The 24,700-nt window shown below is 37.7% G+C and overlaps 1 protein-coding gene across 19 annotated transcripts in view; it reads right to left on the bottom strand.

Moving 5' to 3' along the window:
- The window catches only part of UNC80 (unc-80 homolog, NALCN channel complex subunit), a 228,567-nt gene that overhangs the window by 92,490 nt on the left and 111,377 nt on the right, over nt 1-24,700 (bottom strand). For 15 of the 19 annotated variants that reach the window (XM_009444163.5, XM_054680141.2, XM_009444168.5 and 12 more), the window contains 4 exons: nt 18,731-18,896; nt 12,626-12,829; nt 10,587-10,687; nt 2,229-2,429 (listed from right to left, as the gene is read on the bottom strand). In XM_009444163.5, coding sequence (XP_009442438.2) covers nt 2,229-2,429; nt 10,587-10,687; nt 12,626-12,829; nt 18,731-18,896 — 672 coding nt within the window. The remainder of the gene's footprint in view (nt 1-2,228; nt 2,430-10,586; nt 10,688-12,625; nt 12,830-18,730; nt 18,897-24,700) is intronic. The other 4 variants (XM_003309448.6, XM_003309449.6, XM_009444170.5 and 1 more) reach the window with 1 other exon arrangement.

The following is a 24,700-nucleotide window of genomic DNA, read 5'->3' as shown; positions in this document are numbered from 1 at the left end:
GATGGATAATTGAAAGAAGAATGAGAAAACATGAGTAAAATACAATTATAATTTAGTTGAAGAAGGAAGTAAGGAAAATAACATTTAGTGTCCATCTGCAGTAGGCCCTGTGCTTAACACTTGAAGAATCAAAAAAGTTTCATGGAGGAGATGGCATTTAAGTTGGATCTTAAAGAATGTTTGGGTTGGGCTATGTTAGATTAGAGGCCTAGTGCTAGCAAAAAACATAGCAGTAAGAAATTCTGAAGTGTGTATGGAGAACAATGATCAATAATTTAGGCTCACATATTTTTGAAACTTTCAACATATATGGTTTTAACCTAAAGCTAAGGGAGTTTTTATAGTAAGAAAGAATTTACATAAATAAAAATAGATTTTCTTTAAATGCAGTGTCATTTATGTTTGAAATATATATACAATGTATATACATATACATGTATGCACACACAAACGTATTTACTTTTTTTCTTTTTATGTCATTATTTAGTAGTTTATTTGTACCCCACATTGGTCTATTCTCCACCTTCATTCCCCTCAGAATTTGTATTATTTGCATAACATGAAATGCAAGACAGTCTAGTTTAAAAAGCCCTGACTCTGATGTTCCATATTTCTAAGGTTAAAGTCTAGCTAAATACATTATAGATATAAAGTGTGGATAATCCCAACTTTCTGAGCCCCCACAGTTGAAAAGCCTGTAAAATGGGGATAAAATAACTCTTGCAATGGTTTTTAAGAATCAAAAGGCACTTGTCAATGAAATGTACTTACTTTATACCCTCACACATACATTTAGAAAAAATACTAAAAGATCATACCCCATAGGATGAACTTGCACACTTATGAGGTACATCAGATATATAATTTTTAAAGAATATTTTGTATTATTAAAAATTTCTTCAACGAACATGTATTGCTTTCATAATAAAAAAGTTGTAATTAAAAAATCCCTTTGTGAGCACTAAGGTATAACAAATTGCTACACGACTCAACTGGATTTTTGTTGTTATTGCTCATGTTCTCTCATTGTTTGATGTACATATTATCTCTTACCCCCTCCCCAGGCCAAACCTGGTTTGCAAATTCCTTAGAAAGATTTTCTGCTTCTAGTTTTTTTTTTCCTTAACAGAATATCTAGCCTAATATTGTGCCAACAGAGGACACATAATAAACGCCTGTTGAAATGAATAGGTGTTATATAAAAATCTCTTTGCAAAACCACTTAGGAAAAGCAGCTGCAGGGGCAGCCACAACATTCAGTCAGGCATCTTGGCTGTGACGCCTGTTCAGGGGCAGGTGGAAAATTTAGGCCTTCCCTGGCAGAAGCACAGCAGCCCTGGTCACTGTCTTCATCTCCTGCCAGCTCAGCTGCTCAGGGTAGTTTTCAGAAAAGGGCAGCTGAATACTTGAAAAATGTAATAGTTGCTTGAAGCAATTTCCTTTAGTCTGATTTGACCTAGATGACTCTTTTACTTGGCTGTGAACAGTGGGCCCATTTATGCATATTTTTTAGTACATAGTTGTATTAGTTTCCTGTTGCTGCTGTAACAAGTGACCACAACCTTCATAGCTTAAAATGACACAAATTTATTATTTTACAATTCTGGAGGTCAGAAGTCTAAAACGGATTGGCAGGGCTGTGGTTGCTTCTGAAGGCTCTAGGAGATAATCCATTTCCTTGTCTTATCTAGCTTCTAGAGGCTGCCAGTATTCCTTGGCTCATGGCCCCGCATCATACTGACCTCTGCTTTTCTCACGACATTTCCTTCTCTGGCTCTGACCCTCCTGACTCCTTTTTCCACTTATAAGGACCCTTATGATGACATCAAGCACAGCTGGATGCCCACTGTAAAATTTTCAATCACATCTGCAAAACCTCTTCTGCCATGTGAAGATATTCACAATTTCCAGAGATTAGGATGTGAATGTCTTTGTGGGAGAGGCATTATTCTGCCTAACACAATAACTTATTCGTCATCGTCATCATCCCTATGCAGTCATATTTATTTACAGAATAAGACAAAACCTGAGGAAAGATTCCATGTTTACTCATGGACAAGAAAGACAAAACATTTGTCTTTCTTGTACATCTCTTCTGCTTATGTTTAGACACACACAGACCTGGTTGTTACAATTGCATTTGCTTGAAAATTCTTATTTCCAGAGAAGAAATTGTTAGGACATCATGTGTCTAGTATTAGAATATCATTCAATGGTCATTTACTTACTTCTTTCTGTTTCTTGCCCCGGAGAGCCACACTGCTGATGTTGCTGCTTTCCCTCAGGGAGTCCACACTGTCTCCATAGAGTAGCTTGATGGCTCTGACCAGTCGGGCACAGGAGCGGCTGTGGTGCAGGTAGCAGTGGGGATGGCAGTAGTCAACGTGAGTGCAGATGAAACTCTGCTGATTGCACAGCAAGATCATCACCTGGAATACAAACATTCCTGAGACTCAGCCAGGCAACCAGGGTACAGATAAACTGAACATATCTATGGGGTGGAAGATGGGAAGTCAGAATGTCAGCTTCCCTGGATGTGTCTTGAAATTGCAATGGTCCAATAATTCCCAAAGGAGGACAAAGGGTTCTTTATCCACATGGCCTTTTGTTCTCCCTCCATTCATACTTGATAGAAGGATCTCTTTGAAACATTAAAAGGTTAACAGGTCTTCAAAAACTTAAAACAATTATTGTGGAGTGTATGGTTTCCAAATATTCTCAAATGGAGATTCTGAACTTAAAACTAAATTTTTTTCCAGCTCTTATATTGGGGGAGGAACCAGATGAAAGGGCATAGACTGGTGAGAAATTCTGTCCCAGAGGATCTGGCTGACCTTTGACAGCTGTGGGACACCTTTAATGCCAGCCCACCCATGTGGGACTTGAAAACATTTCCTCTTCTTCTCCACTGGCCAATCATCTTCAACTAGAACTTGAACCTTACTGTACAGTTTCATTTCCACTCTCTGCAAAGTGATATTTTTCCTCTGGCTTTTAGAACATCCTAGCTCTTCTCTTGTAGCTAAATCCAAATCAAATCCTCACATCTCCTATAATTCTCCCATTAAAATTACAGAAGGGAATTCATTTGATTTAAAGGATATGGTTATTTTAAGATAAGGAATAAAGGCCCTTGCATTTGGAACTTCTTAAGGAGCTTTTCTTAAAAGGCAATAGCATATGCAGAGCCACAAGGTCAGTCAATAGTGTGTAGAGTATCTTCTGAATGCTTCCATCCTTCATGAAACTATAATAGTTCCCACCTTAACAACTAACCGGTGAGGGACTGTGTGCCATATTGAACACAAAGAGAGCACAAAGCAAGATGATGTGGGCAAGGCCAATATGTTGATTGCAGCCGTGTGAGAGATCCTAAAGCAGAGGACCTAGCTAAGCTGTGCCAGAATTCCTGACCCATAAAAACTATAAGATAATAAATGTGTATTGTTTTAAGCCACTAAGTTTGTGGTAATTTGTATGCAGCACTAGAAAATTAATACATTCCCCCTCTAACCATGTGTGTATATATAGTATACATATATTACATATATACTATATATAATGTATATATAAATATATATAATGTATATATATATAAATATATGTAATGTGTATATATATAATATATATATAAATATATATACACAATTTCCTGCAGGGAGTCCACACTGTCCACACACACACACATATAATATAATATATATATTGTATATACACACAAACACACATAAGTCAGCTCTCCATATCCATGGTTTCTGTATCCGTGGATTCAACCAACTGCAGATCAAAAATATTCCAAAATATCCCCCCAAAATTTTGTTTTTACTCAAATGCACAGACATTTTTGGGAATCATTATCAATACAGTATAATAACTACTTATATGGAATTTACATTGTATTAGGTATTATAAGTAATCTGGAAATGATTTGGAGTATGTGGGAGGATGTGCATAGTTTATATGCAAATACTATAGCATTTTATATCAGGGGCTTGCTCATCTGTGTATCCTGGTATTCATGGGAGGCCCTGGAACCAATCCCCATGGATACCAAGGGATGACTGTACACACACACACACACACACACACACACACACGTGTATACAGGCATACCTTGGAGATATTGAGAGTTCAGTTCCAGACCACCACAATAAAGCAAATGTTGCATTTAAGTGAGTCACACAATTTTTCTATTTCCCTCAGTGCATATAAAAATCATGTTTACACTATACCATAGTCTATTAGGTGTGCAATAACATCATGTCTAAAAAACCAATGTACATACCTTAATTAAAAATGCTTTATTGCTAAAATATGCTAACAATTACCTGAGCCTTTGGCAAGTTATAATTTTTATTTTTCTGGTGGAGGGTCTTGATATTGAGGGCTGCTGACTGATGAGAGAGAGAAGTGGTTGCTGAAGGTTGGGGTGGCTGTGGCAATTTATTAAATTAGACAATGAAGAAGTTTGGCCCATTAATTGACTGTTCTTTTCATGAAAGGTTTTTCTCTAGCATGTGATACTGTTTGATAGCATTTTACTCACAGTAGAACTTCTTTCAAAATTGCGATCAACCCTCTACAACCCTGCTGCTGCCTTATCAACTTAGTTTATGTAATATTCTAAATTATCTGTTGTCATTGCAATAACGTTCATAACATCCTTACCAGGAGTAGATTCCATCTCAAGAAATTACTTTCTTTGCTCATCCATAGAGGTACTTCCTCACCCACTCAAGTTTTATCATGAGACTGCAGCAATTTAGTCACATCTTCAGGCTCCATTTCTAATTCTAGTTCTCTTGCTAGTTCCACCTTATCTGCAGTTACTTCCTCCACTGAAGTCTTGAATTCCTCAAAGTCATCCATTAGGGTTGGCATCAACTACTTCCAAACTCCTGTTAATGTTGATATTTGATCTCCTCTTGTGAATCACAAATGTTCTTAATGACATCTAGAATGGTGAGTCATTTCCAGAAGCTTTCAATTTACTTTGCCAAGATCCATCACAGGAATCCCTATAACTGTCTGTGGTGGCAGCTACACCCCTGCAAAACGTACTTTTTTTTTTTGAGACAGAGTCTTGCTGTGTTGCCCAGGCTGGAGTGCAGTGGCGGGATCTCGGCTCACTGCAAGCTTCGCCTCCCGGTTTCATGCCATTCTCCTGCCTTGGCCTCTCGAGTATCTGGGACTACAGGTGCCCGTCACCACGCCCAGCTAATTTTGTTTTGTATTTTTAGTACAGACGGGGTTTCACCATGTTAGCCAGGATGGTCTTGATCTCCTGACCTCGTGATCCGCCTGTCTCGGCCTCCCAAAGTGCTGGGATTACAGGTGTGAACCACCACACCTGGCCACAAAATGAACTTCTTAAATCATAAGACTTGAAAGTCAAAATACTCCTTGATCTGTGGGCTCCAGAATGGATGCTGCATTAGCAGGCATGAAAGCAACATTAATCTTCTTGCACACTTGCATCAGAGCTCTTGAGTGACCAGCCACATTGTGAATAAGCAGCAATCTTTTGAAAGAAATTTTTTTTTGTTTTTTTTCCTGAACAGTAGATCTCAACAGTGGACTTAACATACTCAGGAAACCATGCTGTGAAACAGATGGGCTGTCATCCGGGCTTTATTTTTCCATTTATAGAGCTCAGGAAGAGTAAATTTAGCATAATTCTTAAGGGCTCTAGAATTTCAGAATGGCAAATGAGCACTGACTGAAACTTCAAGCTGCCAGATGCATTAACCCCTAACAAGAGAATCAGCCTGTTCTTTTAAGTTTTGAAGCCAGGTATTGACTTCTCTCTAGCTACCAAAGTCCCAGATGGCATTTTCTTCTAACAAAAGGCTCTTCTACATTAAAAATCATTTTATAGTATAGCCACCTACATCAATGATCCTGGCTAGATCTTCTGGATAACTTGCTGCAACTTCTACATCAGTACTTGCTGCTTCACCTTGCACTTTTATGTTATGGAGATGGCTTCTTTCTTTCAACCTCATGAAGCAACCTCTGCTAACTTCAGACTTTTCTTATACAGCTTCTTCACCTTTCTCAGCCCTCACAGAACTGAAAAGAGTTAAAACCTAGTCTCCGAATTGGGCTTTGGGTTTAAGAGAATGTTGTGGCTGGTTTGATCTTCTGTCCAGACCACTAAAACTTTCTCCATATCGGCAATTACACTGTTTCACTTTCTTATTGTTCGTGTGTTCACTGGAGTAGCACTTTTGATTTCCTTCAAGAACTTTTCCTTTGAAATCACAACTTGGCTTTTTGGTACAAGAGGCCTAACTTTCAGTGCATCTTGGCTTTCAACATATCTTCTTCACTAAGCTTAATCATTTATGGCATTTGATTTAAAGTGAGAGACACACAACTCTTCCTTCACTTGAACACTTACAGGCCATTGTAGGGTTATTAATCAGCCTAATTTCAATATTGCTGTGTCTCAGGGAATAGGGAGGCCCTAGAAGAGGGAGAGAGACAAGAAGCAGCTGGTCCATGGAGCAATGAGAACACACACATTTATTGATTAAGTTCAACATCAATATGGGTGTGGTTCATGGTGTCCCAAAACAATGATAATAATATCATCAAGGATCACTGATCACAGATCACCATAAAAAACGACAACCATGAAAAAGCCTGAAATATTGTGAGAACTACCAAAATGTGCCACAGAGACACAAAGTAAGCACATGCTATTAGAAAAACAGCACCAACAGACTTGCTCATTGCAGGGTTGCCACAAACCTATAGTCTGTAAAAAATGCGATATCTCCAAAGCACAGTAGAGTGAAGTACAATAAAATGAGGTATGCCTGTATACACACAGATATGATACATAAATATACATATTTGAATGCATAAGACAGTGAGGCAGTCAGGATGAAGGGTATGATGTGGAGAGAAAGGATATTCGCTGAGGTGAGGACTATGTGAGGACACATCACATTTCTCCTTGAGATATTTGCTACATCTTAGGCATAACTGGCCAAGAAGCTAGGCAGAGCCTTAGGCAATCTCATGGGGGCTAGGAGGTAAAAATTAGAATTTGGAATTACCAAAGAAGGGAGAAACTGAATAGTCTAGACCCTGTAGAGAAATGAGGTCCAAATAAGTCCGACTGACACTGGGTGACAGTTTTCCCTTCTAGGCATTGGCTGATTGAGTAGCTAAGAAGAGAAGCAAAGACCAGCTGACAGAGTAGAGACTTTGGCAATTTCATTGTGATGGGGAAACACAAATTGTAGTTCCTGACTCAGCAAGAATGAGAGGCCCTGTGACATACCCCAGACTCTCACTGGGAGTCTTGGACATCTTCATATTAAAAGGTGTGTGTAGAGGGTGTGGAAGGACAGGCTAGAAATAGTCCAAGTCCAGCTAGTATAGTCCCTGACTGGACTGAGGTGATCTGCTTCTTTGTTGTCTGCCAGAGGACAGGGTGAATCCTCTCTGGAAAGAGAAAACATCAACTAGAGCCCCAGTGCTTTTTTTTAAATTAATAAACTTTATGTTTTAGAGCAGTTTTGGCTTCACATTACAATTGAACAGAAAGTACAGAGAGTTCCCACATATACACTGTCTGCATACATGACACCCTCTCCTACTATCAACACCTTGCCTCAGAGTGGTACACTTATTACAATCAATGAACTTATATTGACACACCATTATCACCCAAAGTCAACAGTTTACATTAGGGTCCACGCTTTGCTTTGTACATTCTATGAATTTTAACAAATGTATAATGACATGTATCTACCACTGCACCTCTATAATTTTTTTATACACCATGTTTAGTCAATATAATTACAAGGCATTTTAGGAGCAGGACCAAGAAGAGTAAAGAAAATAGATTCATACATTGAAGTTATCAGCTGTGGACTTGATCATGATATCTGCACTCCCATGTTTGTTTTGGCACTGTTCACAATAACTAATATTTGGAAGCAACCTAAATGTCCATCAACAGACGAATGAACAAAAAAAATGTGGTACATATACACAATAGAGTACTACTCAGCCATAAAAAAGAATGAGATCCTGTCATTTGCAACAACATGGATAGAATTGGAGATCATTATGTTAAGTGAAATAAGCCAGCCACAGAAAGACAAACATCACATGTTCTCACTTATTTGTGGGATGATCTAAAAATCAAAACAATTGAACTCATGGACATAGAGAGTTAGAAAGATGGTTACCAGAGGCTGGCAAGGGTAGTAGGGGGTTGAGGGAGAGGTGGGGAAAGTTAATGAATACAAAAAAATAGAATGAGTAAGACTTACTATTTAATAGCACAATAGGGTGACTATAGTCAATAATAACTGTACATTTAAAAATAACTAAAAGAATGTAATTGGATTGTCTGTAACACAAACGATAAATGCTTGAGGAGATGGATACCCCATTCTTCTTGATGTGATTATTTCATATTACATGCCTGTATCAAAACACCTCATGTACCCCACAAATATACACACTATGTACCCCCAAAAATTAAAAATAATTTTTTTTAAAAAAATCTGTGATCAATTATGAATACATCACAATGAAAATTTTAAAATATTTTAACTGAATGATATGAACATATATCAAACCTTGCATGATGCAGCTAAAACTGCTTCTAGATAATATTTATAGCTTTAAATTCATGTTAGCAAAGTGGTTGCAAATCAATCATCTGAGTATCCGTGTCAAGAAGTTAAGAAAAAAACAAAAGCAAATTAAACTCAAAAAAAGTAGAAGAAAGTAATAAAGATAATAGAAAATATTAGTAAAACAAAAATTCAACATTCTAAAAATGACAAAATGAAAATCTGGTTCTGGTTCTTTTAAAAGACAAAATTGACAAACTCTTAGAAAGACACTATTTAAAAAAGAAGAGAAGACAATCCACCAATATCAAAAACAATAAATGTAAATCACTGTAGATCCTACAGAATTTAAAATGATCTTAACAGAATATTATAAACAACCTTTTTGCTGATAAATCTGAATATTGATATTAAATGAAAAAAATCTTAGCAAAAAAATATCAGTTTACCTGAATTGCTCCCAGAAGAAATATAAAATCTAAATGGTCTTAGCTGTATTACATAAAACTGAATCTGTAATTTAAAACTCTCCCATAAAGAAATTTTTAGGTTTAAAAGGCGTGGCCAGTGATTTCTTCCAAATATTTAAAGAAGAAATAGCACTGTTCTTACACAATGCTTCCAGAGGTGTTTATTTATGGAACACTACACAGAAAACTAAAAGGCATTATTGAAAGACATTTAAAGAAGCTCTAAATAAATGGAGAAACAGACATTAGTGGAGTGACCATTTTAAACATTGGAAGATTCAATATCATAAAGATATGATTCATTTAAATTCATCTATGTATTACACTCAAGTCTGCTTTGGAAGTTTTTTTTTAAATTAATTAAAACAGTCAGGGTGATTCTAAATGGATGTGAGTCTAGCCAAGAGTAGACCAGGCCATTGTGAAGGAGAAGAACAACAAAATTGGAGGACCTACATTTATATGAGGAAAAGGAACCAGACACAACAGAGTAGTAGTATATGATGCCAATTACATGCATTTCAAAAACAGACAAAACGAATCTATGGTGTTAGAAGGTAGAACGGTGGTTACCGTCAGGGAAGAGTAGCGTCTGGTAGAGGACCTGCGTAGGATTTCTTAGGTGTTGATAATGTTTTCTCAACCTGGCAGTGGTTACACAGATGTATTTACTTCATAAAAATGTATTGAGCTGTATACATAGGTTTTGTATGCTTTTCAGTGGGTAGGTTAGAGTTCACTAAAAAGTTTACCTTAAAAAAACAGCTGCCTCAGAGATTCTCAAATCAGTCAGTTCTGGTGACTGCTTCCACAGTGAAGGTGAGCCACCATATATCCGAGGACCATTATGCACCAGCTAGTGCTCATCTGACTTTTCCAGGAAGTCAGATTAAAATCAGGGTGAATGGTGACCCCTGTGATGGTCCTGGGGATACCCTGCCACTCGTACAACTGAGGTTACATTCCCTTACCTTTCTCCTTACTTCTTTCTTCATGCTCAGCTCAAGTCTTGGACTCTACCCCATGCCCAGAGTTTCCTTGGGATCACCTCCTGCCTGTGCCCTCTGGCTCACCCTTGGACATACGACATTCACCATCTTAGAGTGTCCTTGCCCCAGTTTAAAATTTGATCTAATACACACCCAAGAGCAACACCATGACCTTGCTCTCAAAATTTGCAGTAACCTGTTTAAAACTGATGGTGATACCTACGCTGTGTCACTCAGGTTATCTTGACCACCAACCTGGCCTCAAGATTTTCCCTGACTTATGGTGACCCGCAAGCCAGCCATAACCAAAATACTTGGTCTTAGTTAAGCTTAAGATGAGTACAATCCAGCAGAATACCAATCCTAGAGAGTGTTGAGATATTCAGGTAAAACATAAGCCCCTGCTTTCTCTTGGAGGCTAGATTGGAATGATGATTTAGTATAATCTCTTGTCCTCCCTCCTTGGATCTTCCCCAGTGCCAAAAGAAATTGATCTCAGAGCTGTTTCTGAGATTCCTACTTACATGAAGCCACGACATGTTTCTGTGGTAATTCTCCTCCGCGCCGGCATTACTCATTCCCTCTGGCTCAATGCTGGGCTCGCTTGCACTCCAAGGACTCCCTTCTTCAAAAGAAAAATACCAAGAAAGGTTTCAGTGTTCGGTCTCCCTGGAGAGCACGTTGGTATGGTATAGTTGTCCATGCTTCTGAATCCTAGGGCAGACTACCATGGCCCAGTGGGTTACATGGCATAGCATTGACTTTGTTGGAGGAATATTAACAGGAGCTGTTCCCTTCACCACCAGCTGAACTGGCAATTTCAAAGACATTTATGATCTCTGTTATGGTGGCTTCCATTTTGAGAGATGGGAGCAGAGAAAAAAAAACAGAGTCAAGTCCTTGAATTGCTGAGATGAGCCAGTTATTGATTGAGTGCGCCCAAATCCATTCCAGACTGACCAGGTGTATTTAAGGAGGGACAGCAACTAACCTGCCTCACAGTGACTGCTGCCTCCACTGTTCTGTGACTGCAGCTAGTGCTATTGCTCTAGCCACCAGGCTTTGCTACCAGAGCTATTTCAAAGATGGGCAGGTACCTCTGAAAAACTAAGGAAATTTGGAAGCAATCATGTCCAACTGTGGACAGCCCTTGTGTCCAAACTCCTCTCTGTGTGAAAGTATAAAGGAAATATCTCTCAAGAATTCCCTACTTGGTAGACTACACAACAAAGCTTTCCCCTCAAATCTAAAAACTTTTATAGGTCTTTTTAATGACAAAACAATGTTTTCAACCTGGCTATTTTGACTCAATTGGTCAGGATAAATCGATCAATTTAAATAATTAATTGCAATAATTTTTCCCCAAATTAACTGATGATAATGCTCTAGCTTCAGACTTGTAAAAAAAGAAGTCATATATACTTTAAAAAAAATGTCTCCTTAAGAAATAAGCTGAATCTTAAGTAATGCATAAATCAGCTATTTTCAAAGGCGAGGGTGGGTGGATACAGAAGCATTTTCTATTTTAAACCTTCTTTGATTAAATATACTCAGCTTTTATTTCAGCAGACTTGATCGATAATTTATCCACACTTCTTGCTGACTTTTGAAACTACTTACCTAGTAAGGAGAGCTTTCTATTTTGCCTTGCATACAGAAACTGAATGGCAAAGTGAATGTGCTTCAACTTTTACCTAATATTTAATGTTAGGCAGCTGGTGAGTTCTACTTTCATGCCTACTTAATCTTTTGCTTGTCTATTAAGATACTAATTAGGGCCCATATTTTGGACTGCCATATTTTGGTATTTGAAATCTCTTTAGAGCCTACAATGACAATCTATAACTTTCATGCTTTGACTGTACACTGATTTCATTCTCAGGTGTTTAACACATTGTATGGTCATCTTCTAATTTATCTTTAGAGCATCCTTGCATTGTAGGCAAGAATTATTCTCACTGTGTAGTCAGAGAAAACAAATCCCTGAGAAGCTAAATGACTTGTTGAAGATCACTCATTGTCAGGTCTAGACAATCTTTACTCTCTGAGATTTTGGTTGTTCATACTGTTAAATAGAGACTTTAAAATACAGAGAATCTTTAGGTAGTCCTCCCCAAGGGAATTACATTTGACATTGAATGTTCTGATCAAAAGAATGAATACACAAGCATCTGAATTTCAAAGACTGTCCTTGTCATTAAAGTGTTTTCTTTCCCTAATGAATACTCCACATCCTTGCTGCTCAAAGTGTCGTCCTTGAAATCAGCAGCATCGGCTCCACCAGAAAGCTTGTTAAACATGTAGAATCTCAGATCCCCACCCCAGATCTGCTGAATCAGAATCTGCATTTTAACAAGCCTCTCCAGTGACCCATATGCACATCAAGGCTTGAGCTGCCTTGCTCTACCAAGGGTAGTATGGTTTTCAGGCTGAACAGGTTGTCTACCCTATGGCTCTGCCCTCCATCTATTTATGTGTAAGAAAATGGACTTCAGCTCTTTTGGGACTTGGGCCCTGTCTTCCTACCCCCCACGTCCCTGCACACCCCACTCCTCTATGTTACCTAGGTCAGTGACAGTGTCCCTGCTCTGGGACAGCTGCAGCTCCTCAGCCTCAGACTCTGAGTCCTGCCGTGATAACTTGCTGCTCTTTAAGCTGCCGACCCGGCGAATGCTGGACAAGGAACCCCCCTTCTTCACCTGGAAACTGCGGGTTCCTTTAATCTGGAGCAGGCGAGAACCTCCTATCCTGATCTTCCTGCTGGGAACTGTATTAAAAGAATAAAATAGGGCTTTTTCCCCCCTAGTGTTCCCCAGCCAGTGTTATATCCATCTCTCCCCAACTTGTCCCTGATCAGCCTCCTCTGCTGGCCTGGATGAGCACTCTGGACAAGGAGCTTCTCCCAAGCCCCCAGTCCTGCAGGAACCATCTGGAAGGGCTGGTGCAGCTTCTTTCTTGGACACAAAGCTCATCGGAACTGGGAACAACCTGCTCGCTTTCTGGCCCAGGTTTCACTAGCATGAGTGTGCCTTTGGGGCAGCATCAACTAGGACTGTTAGTACACTTGTATCACGGGATTCCTTGATTCAAGAGAACCACAAACCATTTGTTTTTGCTTTCCTTTCGAAATGGGACTTACAGACTTCTGTAAGCTGTCACGTAAACCCCTTCATTTTGGAATACCTCATTCAGAAATAAGAACCAAAGGTGCTTCTCTCTCCAATAGTCAGCAGTGGCTTCCACTCTGCTCCTCAGAAAAGGCACTAAACAATCTGTCTTCACTGGGGTGCTTTGGGTGAGCATGAGTGTGAAATGGCTCCATTTTCAATGCACTTAATGACTTCATACTATCCTCCTCTCAGTCAAAAGGCTGGGTGAGATGTGATTCCAAATGGTGCAACCCCCCCGAGCCAAACTTAAAACAGTCTATGCATACCAAGAAGAATATGCATTATTCATCTTTAGTGTTCTGGAAGAAATAGTAATCAGTGAGGAAAATAAACGGGTAAAAGAAATGCATTTAAACTTGAACCTATCTTTCTTTAAATCAACAGCATCCTTATTTTCCATAGTCATATACACACCTCCTTCCTTTTCAAGATTTGGTGTTTTCACACACTGATTTTATAAGGGTGGGATAAAGTAAGTTTTCAGGGTTTAAAGTCCATTACCAGGAAGGGGCCAATTTTATAAGCTTACCTTCTTAAGACATGAACAAGATTTCTTACTAATTGTTTAAGGCACAGTTGTTAATATTTTAAAATTCCTAATCAGAAAGTTTGCATGTTAGTTTCAGGTTTCTCATTCATAAGTGAGTTAATGTGACTGTGATAGAACTTGTATAACTAAAACGTTAGCTAAATGTATACTTTTAATGCCATTTAAAGGAGGTCAGAAGAATTCCTGCTGAATAATGTGAAAGTTCTGATTTACTGTTGTGATGGAGAAAGATTAAAATTATCACCACACAGCTGGCAAAGGCCCCATGGAGCTCCCTGAACACATCTCAGTAGAATTTCACATCTGGATGGAATTTCTTGCAGCACAGTTAGACAAATCCCACAAAGGCTATGAACCATAAAGCTGCATTTTAATTATAGCACAAAACTCACACAGTATACTTTTCAATATTATTTTTATGTTTAATTAAGGCTTTATCACCTATCTGAAATATGTTTGAAACAGAAAATAATTAAAATTTTGTAATGACTACGAGTGCAATTTCATGTCTAAGTAGATTCGGAAGCACAGAAAATATTAAACAGATAATTCTTAGATTTTTACAGAGGCACACACTAATATTATTTGCCCAATTTTATGACACTTTTTGGCCTACAGATGCAGCAAAATAAACTCAAATTAATGTAATCAGAAAGAAATTTAATTTTGAGAGCTTGTTCCACCAAAAAGGATAGTTGGAGATATCCTATAGCACTGAAAAATTACAGTTCAGAATTATGGCACTGGTTATTTACAAGGAGCACAGCAGTTAGAATTTATATTTGGTATTGTACATGAAAAACATCAGTTGAGATTGTGCAGCATTGAATTTTAGCCTTTATCTCCATAACAACAAGAACTAGTACAAAAGTGAAACAAATCCATCTAAATTGGATAAAACATCTTTGGCCTTTTCTTTCACCTCACATTGTATCAATTAGCAAGTCCTGCTGGCTGTACATTTCAAAATATCGTAGGATTTTGACAGCTCCATCCCCTTTTCCCTGTACTAATGTAACTACATAACTGCTTCACCTTTCCCTCTGCTCCCATAGATTAAGTCATCTTTTAAATGCATAAATCATAAATACACACCTTATATCACATTTCTGGTAAAACTTATCAAAACTCTAATGCACTTGAAACAAAATTAAATTTCTAACCACATCTACCAGACCCTGTTTGCCCTTTGCATACATTTCCGACCCATCTCCTACTATTCTAAATGATTATTTCACTTGAATTTTTCCTGGTAGAATCTGAATTGTCCTCAGGGTGTTTATTTCAAGAACTAGCATCTTAAGGTTTTATAAAACCAAATGGTATAAAATTTTAAAAACTGTAATTAGCAGTGTCTCTATTGTCTTCATTTTCATATTGGCTTTAGTAGCTGACAGCTTGTCAAATGGATTAAGGAATATTTAGGAATCTTTGGGAAGATTTTCATCAACTGATTAAGGACATTTTATGGATATATTCTCATTTAACTTATAACTCCAGTTTTCCATTCTTTGTTTATTAAACAACTTTCATATGTTAACATAACCATTCTGTGTGTAGAAAAAATATTCAGCATTTGAGTGTTGAAATATTAAAGCCAATTTACATGAATAAAAATCATCAAATTAAAGTTCTTAAAATTAATCAGATATTTTATTTTATAAAATGGTGTAAATTTTACTCTGCTGAAGTTTAATTGTGTAATATTAGTAATTATCTACTATCTTAAATATAATTAGCATAATTACTTTGAATAAGGAAAGAAAAGACTGCCTCCTAAATTAAAATCTCTTTGGGATATGTTTAAAAGAGGGAAGCTTCTCATCATATGCAGTATAATTGTCTGAAGTAAGTAATATTTGAAAAAATATTCATTTGATACTTCTTCATACTCAAAAATTGCTCAAGACTTGACTTATCCTTCCTGCAACATGGCTTCTTTTGGCCATAAATTCAATAGAATATGATATATGATTATCTGTATTTTAAAAATGTTGTGAAAACATTTTGATCTTGAACTATTCAAACTTTTCCCAATGTATATCTATTCCCTTTTAAATATTGTGTGTTTTCTCTACACAGGGCTATTCCTTCTAAGAATCGTTCATTTGTTGTTATCCAAAATTTATTGAGTCATTGTCTATAGGATGCTACAAAATACTTCAACACATAAAATCATTTTTGACTCTTCTAGCAAAGGTGCAGATGTTCTTTTAATTGAAATTCATGGGAAAAACATGGAAAGGCAATGGAATTTTTAAAATGGCAAAATCAAATAGTGAAGTTGGCAGTTTAAAGGAGGCTCTAGAGGGCAACTTAAAACTTTGCAATCTTTAGTTCATAATTAGGATTTTCTATGTGGGTTCTAATCTAGATGCTTATTATGTATATTTAAAAACCCAACAACAATAGCTATTTATTGTGTACCTACAATTCACCAGGTATTAAGTTTACACTTCACTTGCATTGTCTTATTAAAAGTTTTCAACATCGCAATGCAGTAGGTGTTAACCCAGTTTTACAGAAAAGAGAACTGTGGCTTAGAAGGTAAATAACTTGGACAAGGCCACATACTGAGTTACTAAATATCACCCATCTTAAGATGCACAACTTGTTCACATTTTAACATATCTGGAAATTGGTATTTGTCATGCAAGAGATGACATCTTATGATCACTTGCACCAGGTAGCAGTTGTGACACTTTTGTTATTGCTTGTCTGTGTGAAAATGTAAAGCACCAGCAAAAAGTTAAACAGAATGAGTGACAGGATCTTTTAACCCTAAGGAATCAAGTGATAGTGAGGGGTAGGTGGGTGGGTGAGGTGGGTAAGTCAGATGTGTTTAGCAACATTGCTGAAGAGGGACTAAAGGTGGGCTAACTTCATATGGGTGCAAGTTGGCTTAAGTAATTAGCACAAAAAACTTTACTTTTTTTATAAATCCATTTAAGAAATGATGCATCACTAACATTGTGATGGCACAGAGGACATTCTCACACATAGAAACATAGACATTAGATAACTGTGAGTTGAAAAGTAATTAAGACATTTAAACTCTGAGTTGAAGATAGTTTACAAAAACCTTAACCAGTTAATTTTATTTATATATATACATATAGGATTGCACAAGAATGATATATAATAATAATAATAGTAAACTACTTCTAATTAGGTCTGAATGTCCTTTTTCAATAAGAGTAAAAGACAAGCAGCTGGGTACGTTGGCTCACACCTGGTGGGAGGCCGAGGCAGGTGGATCACCTGAGGTCAGGAGTTTGAGACCAGCCTGGCTAAAGTGGTGAAACCTCATCTCTACTAAAAATACAAAAATTAAGAAAATGTGGCACATATACACCATGGAATACTATGCAGCTATAAAAAAGGATGAGTTCATGTCCTTTGCAGGGACATGGATGAAGCTGGAAACCATCATTCTCAGCAAACTAACACAGGAACAGAAAACAAACACCGCATGTTCTCACTCATAAGTGGGAGTTGAGCAATGAGAAACATGAACATAGGGAGGGGAACATCACTCACCGGGGCCTGTCCGTGGGTGGTGGGCTAGGGGAGTGATTGCATTAGGAGAAACACCTAATGTAGATGACAGGTTGATGGGTGCAGCAAACCACCACAGCATGTCTATACCTATGTAACAAACATGCACGTTCTGCACATGTATCCCAGAGCTTAAAGTATAAAAAATAAAAATAAAAAGACCTAGGGACAGAGTGACAGAAACATGAATGACCAAATTAGGCCAAGGTGTGTATGTGCATACAAGTGGGTGAATTTAAGTTAATTATAATGGAAATGATACGTACAGATGGAAAATACTGAACTATTTTTAAAATACCACTGTCTAGAAAACATCCTTAGCCAGGCCAAAAGAAATTCTGTAAACCCTGTAACACTTTTATCTTTCTTAAATAACGTGGTTCCATAAATAACTTTTCTAGGTCATTCTTATCTATTGAAAAAATTACAAGCAACCTGTAGGCTGAGTATATTACTTGAAGACTCATAAAGTAGTCTCCCATTTAAAAAATCAAATATAAAAACTTCATATCTGGTTAATATCTGGTCTATTCCATGATTATGGAACTTGTTTAATGTGCATTTAGCAATGCAGAAAGACTGTAGCTGTTCTTTCTGTCTTCATAGTTTCACAAAAATGATTAAATAAGCCTAGTGCTTTATTAATTGATGAGATTAGCCCTACAAGTGTTTAGCAGAGGTGTAGTTTTTAAAACGAGATTCTATTTAGCAAATTAGTTTCACATTAAGTAATGGTGCCCAAGAATTTCGTGCAAATAGATGCCATTGATGTTAAGATAATTGAGAAACATAATATTATTTTTTCTCATTTTATTATGTTTTACATTTTAATAAAAGCATATTAAGAAAAGAAAAAAAATACAAAAATTAGCCGGGCATGGTGGCGGGCACCTGTAATCCCAGCTACCAGGGAGGCTGAGGCAGGAGAATCACTGGAACCTGGGAGGCAGAAGTTGCAGTGGGCCGAGATTGCGCCACTGCACTCCAGCCTGGGAGACAGAGTGAGACTCTGTCTCACAAAAAGCAAACAAATAAAAAAGCAACAAACAAACAAAAAAAAAACAATAAAAGACAAGCTAAGTGATAAGAGAGCATTATGTAAAAGTTCAATTGGGAGTATTTTTCTTTTCTTATTGGTAAATCAAATAATGGTTCATCTTATAGCTGTAATGGAATATGGAGAGTTTCTGAGCTGGAATTGGAAGCCAGGCCTCTCTGACTGCAGAGACCAACTTCTAACAAGCATGATTTTCCATCATAAAGCCTACACAGTCAGTATTGTAGGAAGTCAACAATTTGGGTACACAATTTTGTAGTTTAGACCCTAGTGCAAATATCCTATGAGAAATGAGAAACCCTGAAACATGAAGAAACCTTTGTGTTTCCATACCTTTCTTCTCCTCGACTCCTGCATCTGATTTGAGAGTGTGGCTGCTGCTGTGGAGAGAATCTTTTGAGTCTTCATTTTCGTCCAGAACCCCAGCAAAGCTGATCTTCCTCTCATATCTGTGCCGGTCCAACTCGGGATCCAAACGAAGTCTGCAGCTCTCCAAGTCCTAAAATGCCAGTGAGGAGCACATGAGTGCTGGCATCTCCCCAGCGCTGCATTGGTCTCGCGGCAAGCCTCCCACCATTTTGAATTATACACAACTGTGTTTAAACAGCCAGATTCCTTTATCTGACGCTAATTTTAGATTGTGACCATGCAAAGCTATTCTTGACTTAAAAAATAAATAAAATCTTTCCTAATTCATAGTATTTTTCCCCTTTTCCTCACATGCTTTACCTTCCAAAAGCATAGGCCTTGATCCAAATCCACAACTATTTTCCTTACCTTCTAACTCTTTGTCCACAGTTTTGGCTGCATCTTTGGCCTTTATCTCTTATTTAAAAATCATGCATCAAGCATGGATGTGTTAGGTACTGAAGGATAAATAAGGAACTTTTTTTGATCTCTAAAGGAGCTCAGAATCCCAAGATAGAAACTGAGAAGGCAAACAAGTGATAAATTTTAAGACTGAGAGTAGGAGCTCGGAAATCAGACTCGGAACTGTGCTCGACAGAATAACAGCCCCACAAAGATGCCCTAATCCCTGGGACCTGTGAATATGTTGCCTTACATGGCAACAAGGATTTTGTAGATGTGATTAAGGCTAAGGACCTTAAGATTGGGAGATTATTCTGGGCTAGCTAAATGGGCCCAATCACAAATCCTTAAAAGTGGAGAGCCTTTCCAGGCTGTAGTCAGAGGAAGCTGTGGCTATGAAAGAAAGATGAGAGAGATGCGATGTTTCTAGCTATAAAGATGGAGGGGCCGGGCTCAGTGGCTCACACCTGTAATCCCAGCACTTTGGGAGGCTGAGGCGGGCAGAACACCTGAAGTTGGCAGTTTGAGACCAGCCTGACCAACATGGAGAAAAAACCCCGTCTATACTAAAAATACAAAATTAGCCGGGCGAGGTGGCGCATGCCTGTAATCCTAGCTACTCAGGAGGCTGAGGCAGGAGAATTGCTTGAACCTGGGAGATGGAGGTTGTGGTGAGCTGAGATTGCACCATTGCGCTCCAGCCTGGGCAACAAGAGGGAAACTCTGTCAAAAAATAAATAAAAAATAATAAAAAGACGACGGAAAGGGCTATAAGCCAAGAAATGTGGGTGGCCTCTAGATGATGAATAAAGGGTGAGAAAACAGATTCTTCCCTAGAGCCCTAGGAATGGATGCAGCCTTGCCAATGCCTTGATTTTAGCCCAGCAATACCTGCCTTGGATTTCTGACCTCCAGAACTGTGACATGTTTGTGCTGCTATAAACAGCTAAATTTCTGGTAGTTTGTTACAGCAGAAATATAAAATGAACAAAGAGTTGATGTTTGAGTTAAGTCTTGAGGATTAAGTAAAGATAGTTTGGCAAACAAGTGGGGAAAGGCAGTTCAGCCTTAAGAAACCTCATGCATGAAGGCCAGAGGCTCAAAGCAGTATCACACATTGGGGGAATTTCTTACTCCCTTCTAAGAGGATTTAAGTATGACAGGAGTTCCATCATCATCTGAGGCTGAACACAATGATCTCATATAATAAAGTAAGCCTTGAGGAGAGTAATTACCTAATAGAAGTTTGGTCTCTGAGGCCCCAAATTGAGAATTTGACTTGTCCTGTGAATAGAGATTTGTTTATCCTAAAGATCATATTTATTCTTTTTTATTTTTAATTTTCTAATTTTTTAATTTTTTTGTAGATATGGGGTCTTGCTATGTTGTCCAGGCTAGTCTCAAACTCTGGACCTCAAGTGATCCTCCCATCTCAGCCTCCCAAAGTGTTGGGATTGCAGCAATGAGCCACTGAGCCTGGTCAAGATCATATGTAATTATTAACTTATAAAGTACTTTTGGAGTACCTAAAAATATATATAAAATTCTAATTTTATTTTTATACTGTATTTTTCTAATTATGACATAATAAACCCTTAGATTCAGATAAATATAAAAAATAAAAATATTTTTTAATTTTTTTGAAGATTTTTAAAAAGTTTGCACCTAGATTAAAATCTTATGCTTTTGATTGTCATCAATAAGATAAAATTTTAGGCTGGGCACAGTGGCTCACACCTGTAATCCCAGCAGTTTGAGAGGCCAAGGCAGGCCGATCACGAGGCCAGGATTTCGAGACCAGCCTGGCCAATATGGTGAAACCCCGTCCCTACTAAAAATACAAAAATTAGGTGGGCGTGATAGCAGGTGCCTGTAGTCCCAGCTACGAAGGAGGTTGAGGCAGGAGAATCAGGAGAATCACTTAAAACTGGAAGGTGGAGGTTGCAGTGAGCCAAGATCACACCACTGCACTCCAGCCTGGGCAAGAAGAGTGAAACTCCATCTCAAAAAAAAAAAAAAAAAAAGTTAACATTTTAGACCCTACATTTTGTTTCTTGTCCTTTTGGCTTAAGAACAGAAGTTACATTTTGACTCAGAAAATTATATCACACCTAGAAAAATATAGGAACTACATGGAATCTATTTTACCATCATCAAGAATATTCTATAAATGTAAGTGCTTCCCTGAAATTAATCCCTTTTAGAAAAAAAAAAATAACCTAATCTACCTTCCATTGTGGTAGCCAAATCTAATGAGGAAAATTTCTTAGTTGGGATAAGAAGCAATCATATAATAATTCTGATTCACAAAAGTAGTTCTCCCTTCCAATTTCTTCTTTTATCTGCTTGTCCAAATCCTACCTAGTCTTTCAAAGCTATATTCAAATATGACCTCTTCCAAGAAGGTTCATCAGAGCTATTCAGCCCCTTCTTTGGCTAGCCGTGGCTCTCTGCTACTTTCTCAGGGACCCTCTTACATTTTGCTTCAGAAAGTAATTTTTTGTATGTTGGTTCTCCTGTTACAATATAGTTATCTCTGTATCACCTTCATCCCCACCCCTGCAACCATCACACCACCTTGCTCATACTTTATTCTCAATAAATATTCATTAGTTTTGTCTTGGTAGCTATGAATTGTATTTTGCTTCTGATTTTTTTAACTTTAGAAACCTCTGAAATCCAGTGGTTTTTTCTCCTTTTTTAAAAAAGAATTAATTTAATTTAATTTTAAGTTTCAGGATACATGTGCAGGACGTGCAGGTTTGTTACATAGGCAAACGTGTGCCATGGTGGTCTGCTGCACCTGTCAACCCATCACTGAAGTATTGAGCCCTGCATGCATTAGCTATTTATCCCGATGCTCTCCCAACCCCCACCCCCACACCACCAGACCCCAGTGTGTGTTGTTCCCCTCCCTGTTTCCATGTGTTCTCATTGTTCAGCTCCCACTTATAAGTGAGAACATGTGGTGTTTGGTTTTCTGTTCCTTTGTTAGTTTGCTGAGGATAATAGCTTCCAGATCCATCCATGTCCCTGCAAAGGAGATAATTTCATTCCTTTTTATGGCTGCATAGTATTCCATGGTGTATATGTACAACATTTTCTTTATCCAGTCTATTATTGATGGGTATTTGGGTTGATTCCATGTCTTTGCTACTGTGAATAGTGTTGCAATGAACATACACATGTATGTATATTTATAATAAAATCATCCGTCTTTAACCCATCTTGAGTTAATTTTTGTATAAGGTATAAGGAAAGGGTCCTATTTCAATTTTCTGCATATGGCTAAGCAAGTTTCAGCAGTATATTTTTTTATAACCTGATTTGTTAAATTCCATTGGCATGGTTGGTACAGCCTCTAGCACAATATTGCACAAAAGGACCCAATATGCTGTTTTCTGTAACAAACGAATGTAGACATACAGAGACCTCCTTACCACCTTCCTCTTTATTATTATAGACTCATCTATGCATTTGATGGGAATTACTGTTTTCATTACATGTTGCTTAGTCATCATCGATTGGTCTCACTAATTCAACTGGGAAACATTTTAGTAGACCAGCAGTTTTATAAACAAAATTTCGTTTAAAAAATATTCTTTTGTTGTTCTCAAGTTTAGAAGATAATATTTAGAAAAAAATTTGCTTATGCTGTTTTAGACTATAAATCTTATAAAAATGCTGCCTTTTCCTTTGTTTAGACATAATTTAATTGCATGGTTTACAAAATGCTACCAGAAGTTGTTTCTTTGTGGGGGAGGGGGGGAAGCACACTAATTAAGTTACATTTAAGGATCTATCTGGTGAAAAAATGTCACTTTGGCTGTATTTATGCTTACTCTGTGGATTTACTGTTTAGTGCCATTTCTTAAAAAACCATGTAGCCTTAAAAAAGAAGGAAATTCTGACATGTGACAACATGGATGAACTCTGAAGACATTATCCTAAGTGAAATAACACAGTCACAGAAAGACAAATACTACATGATTCCACTTATATGAGTAAGTAGTAAAATAGTCAAATTTATAGAATCAAAGAGTGGGGGCTGGATGCTGTGGCTCACGCCTGTAATCCCAGCACTTTGGGAGGCCAAGGCAGGCGGATCATGAGGTCAGGAGATCAAGACCATCTTGGCTAACATGGTGAAACCCCATCTCTACTAAAAAAAATAAAAAAAATTAGCTGGGCATGGTGGTGGGCATCTGTAGTCCCAGCTACTCGGGAGGCTGAGGCAGGAGAATGGCGTGAACCTGGGAGGCAGAGCTTGCAGTGAGCCAAGATCATACCACTGCACTCCAGCCTGGGCAACAGAGCAAGACTCCGTCTCAAAAAAAAAAAAAAAGAGTGGAATGGTGGTTGCCAGGGACTTGGTGGGAGGGCACAATGGGGGAATTACTTAATAGAAAGGCATAAAATTTCAGTCGAGGAAGACGCTCCATAGATGTGCTGTTCAACATTATAGCTACAGTCAACAATAACATATTATACACTTAAAAATTCATCAAGAGGAGAAATCCAATGGTAGGTGCTCTTACCACAATTTAAAAACAGAAAACAATTGTAAGAATTTCTGTGTTGGTAAAACATTTCAATAAGTTAGAATGTGGCTTGAGTTTTCTTTACTATCAACTAGGGTTAGATAGCTGAAATGTGAGAAAAAGGTCCTTTCCCTCTTTATGTTATAAAGGCCACATCTCGACACAATACACAAACGTACACATTAACAATGAAAATCCTAGTGTAATGAATAAAAGATTTCAGAGGCCCAATTAAAGGTGACATAAAGTAAAAATTTTCCTCTTGCTAACTGACTAACTGTAGGTTAGTCAAATTATATTAATCAAATTTAGAAGATTTGATTGATCTTTTAAAAGCAAATTTGTTACAATAATAAGGACCATTAAACTCTAGTTTTATAGAATTGATAGGGAAAACAAAAATAACCTAGTCAAACTTTAGGATTCTTATTTTGTTTTATTACAGTGGATCAAAATGGCGACCAATAACAATCTGAAAACTTAAAAGTAGATGTACTTTGTGCTTTTATGAAGACTTCAACATCATTAGAATGTTGATAGGGATAATACTGATAGAAGCCTACAGAAGTGCTGAGTGGTGGCCTTGATTTGATTTTACAGAGTAGTCTCAATATAATAGTGAAAGTGACAATTCAGAAAATTAAAGATTCAGGTTATTATGAAATTACATAAGGGCAGTAGAAGAAACTTCTCTTTTCAATATCCAAATGGTAGTGTCACAGTCCAAATGTGGGTGTTTCTCTTGAGAGCAGACAGTTTACTCATAAATATTTCTAACTTGAAAATATCCACTTTCTGTTCTAGAGTGTGAGGCAATGAATGGTCTTCCTAGAACCCCGGAAAACCAGAGGCAGAGGTGTCATGCAGTGACACCAGAACCCCCATTCTTTCACTCCTCTCCCCACACCGCCTGGCCTTGCTTGGGACACGGCCTTGCTCATGCCGAGTTTGG

This window comes from Pan troglodytes, chromosome 13 (assembly GCF_028858775.2).
Source record: "Pan troglodytes isolate AG18354 chromosome 13, NHGRI_mPanTro3-v2.0_pri, whole genome shotgun sequence".
In the NCBI taxonomy this organism is placed as follows: Eukaryota; Metazoa; Chordata; class Mammalia; order Primates; family Hominidae; genus Pan; species Pan troglodytes.
This window is presented reverse-complemented; position numbering and strand designations above follow the sequence as displayed.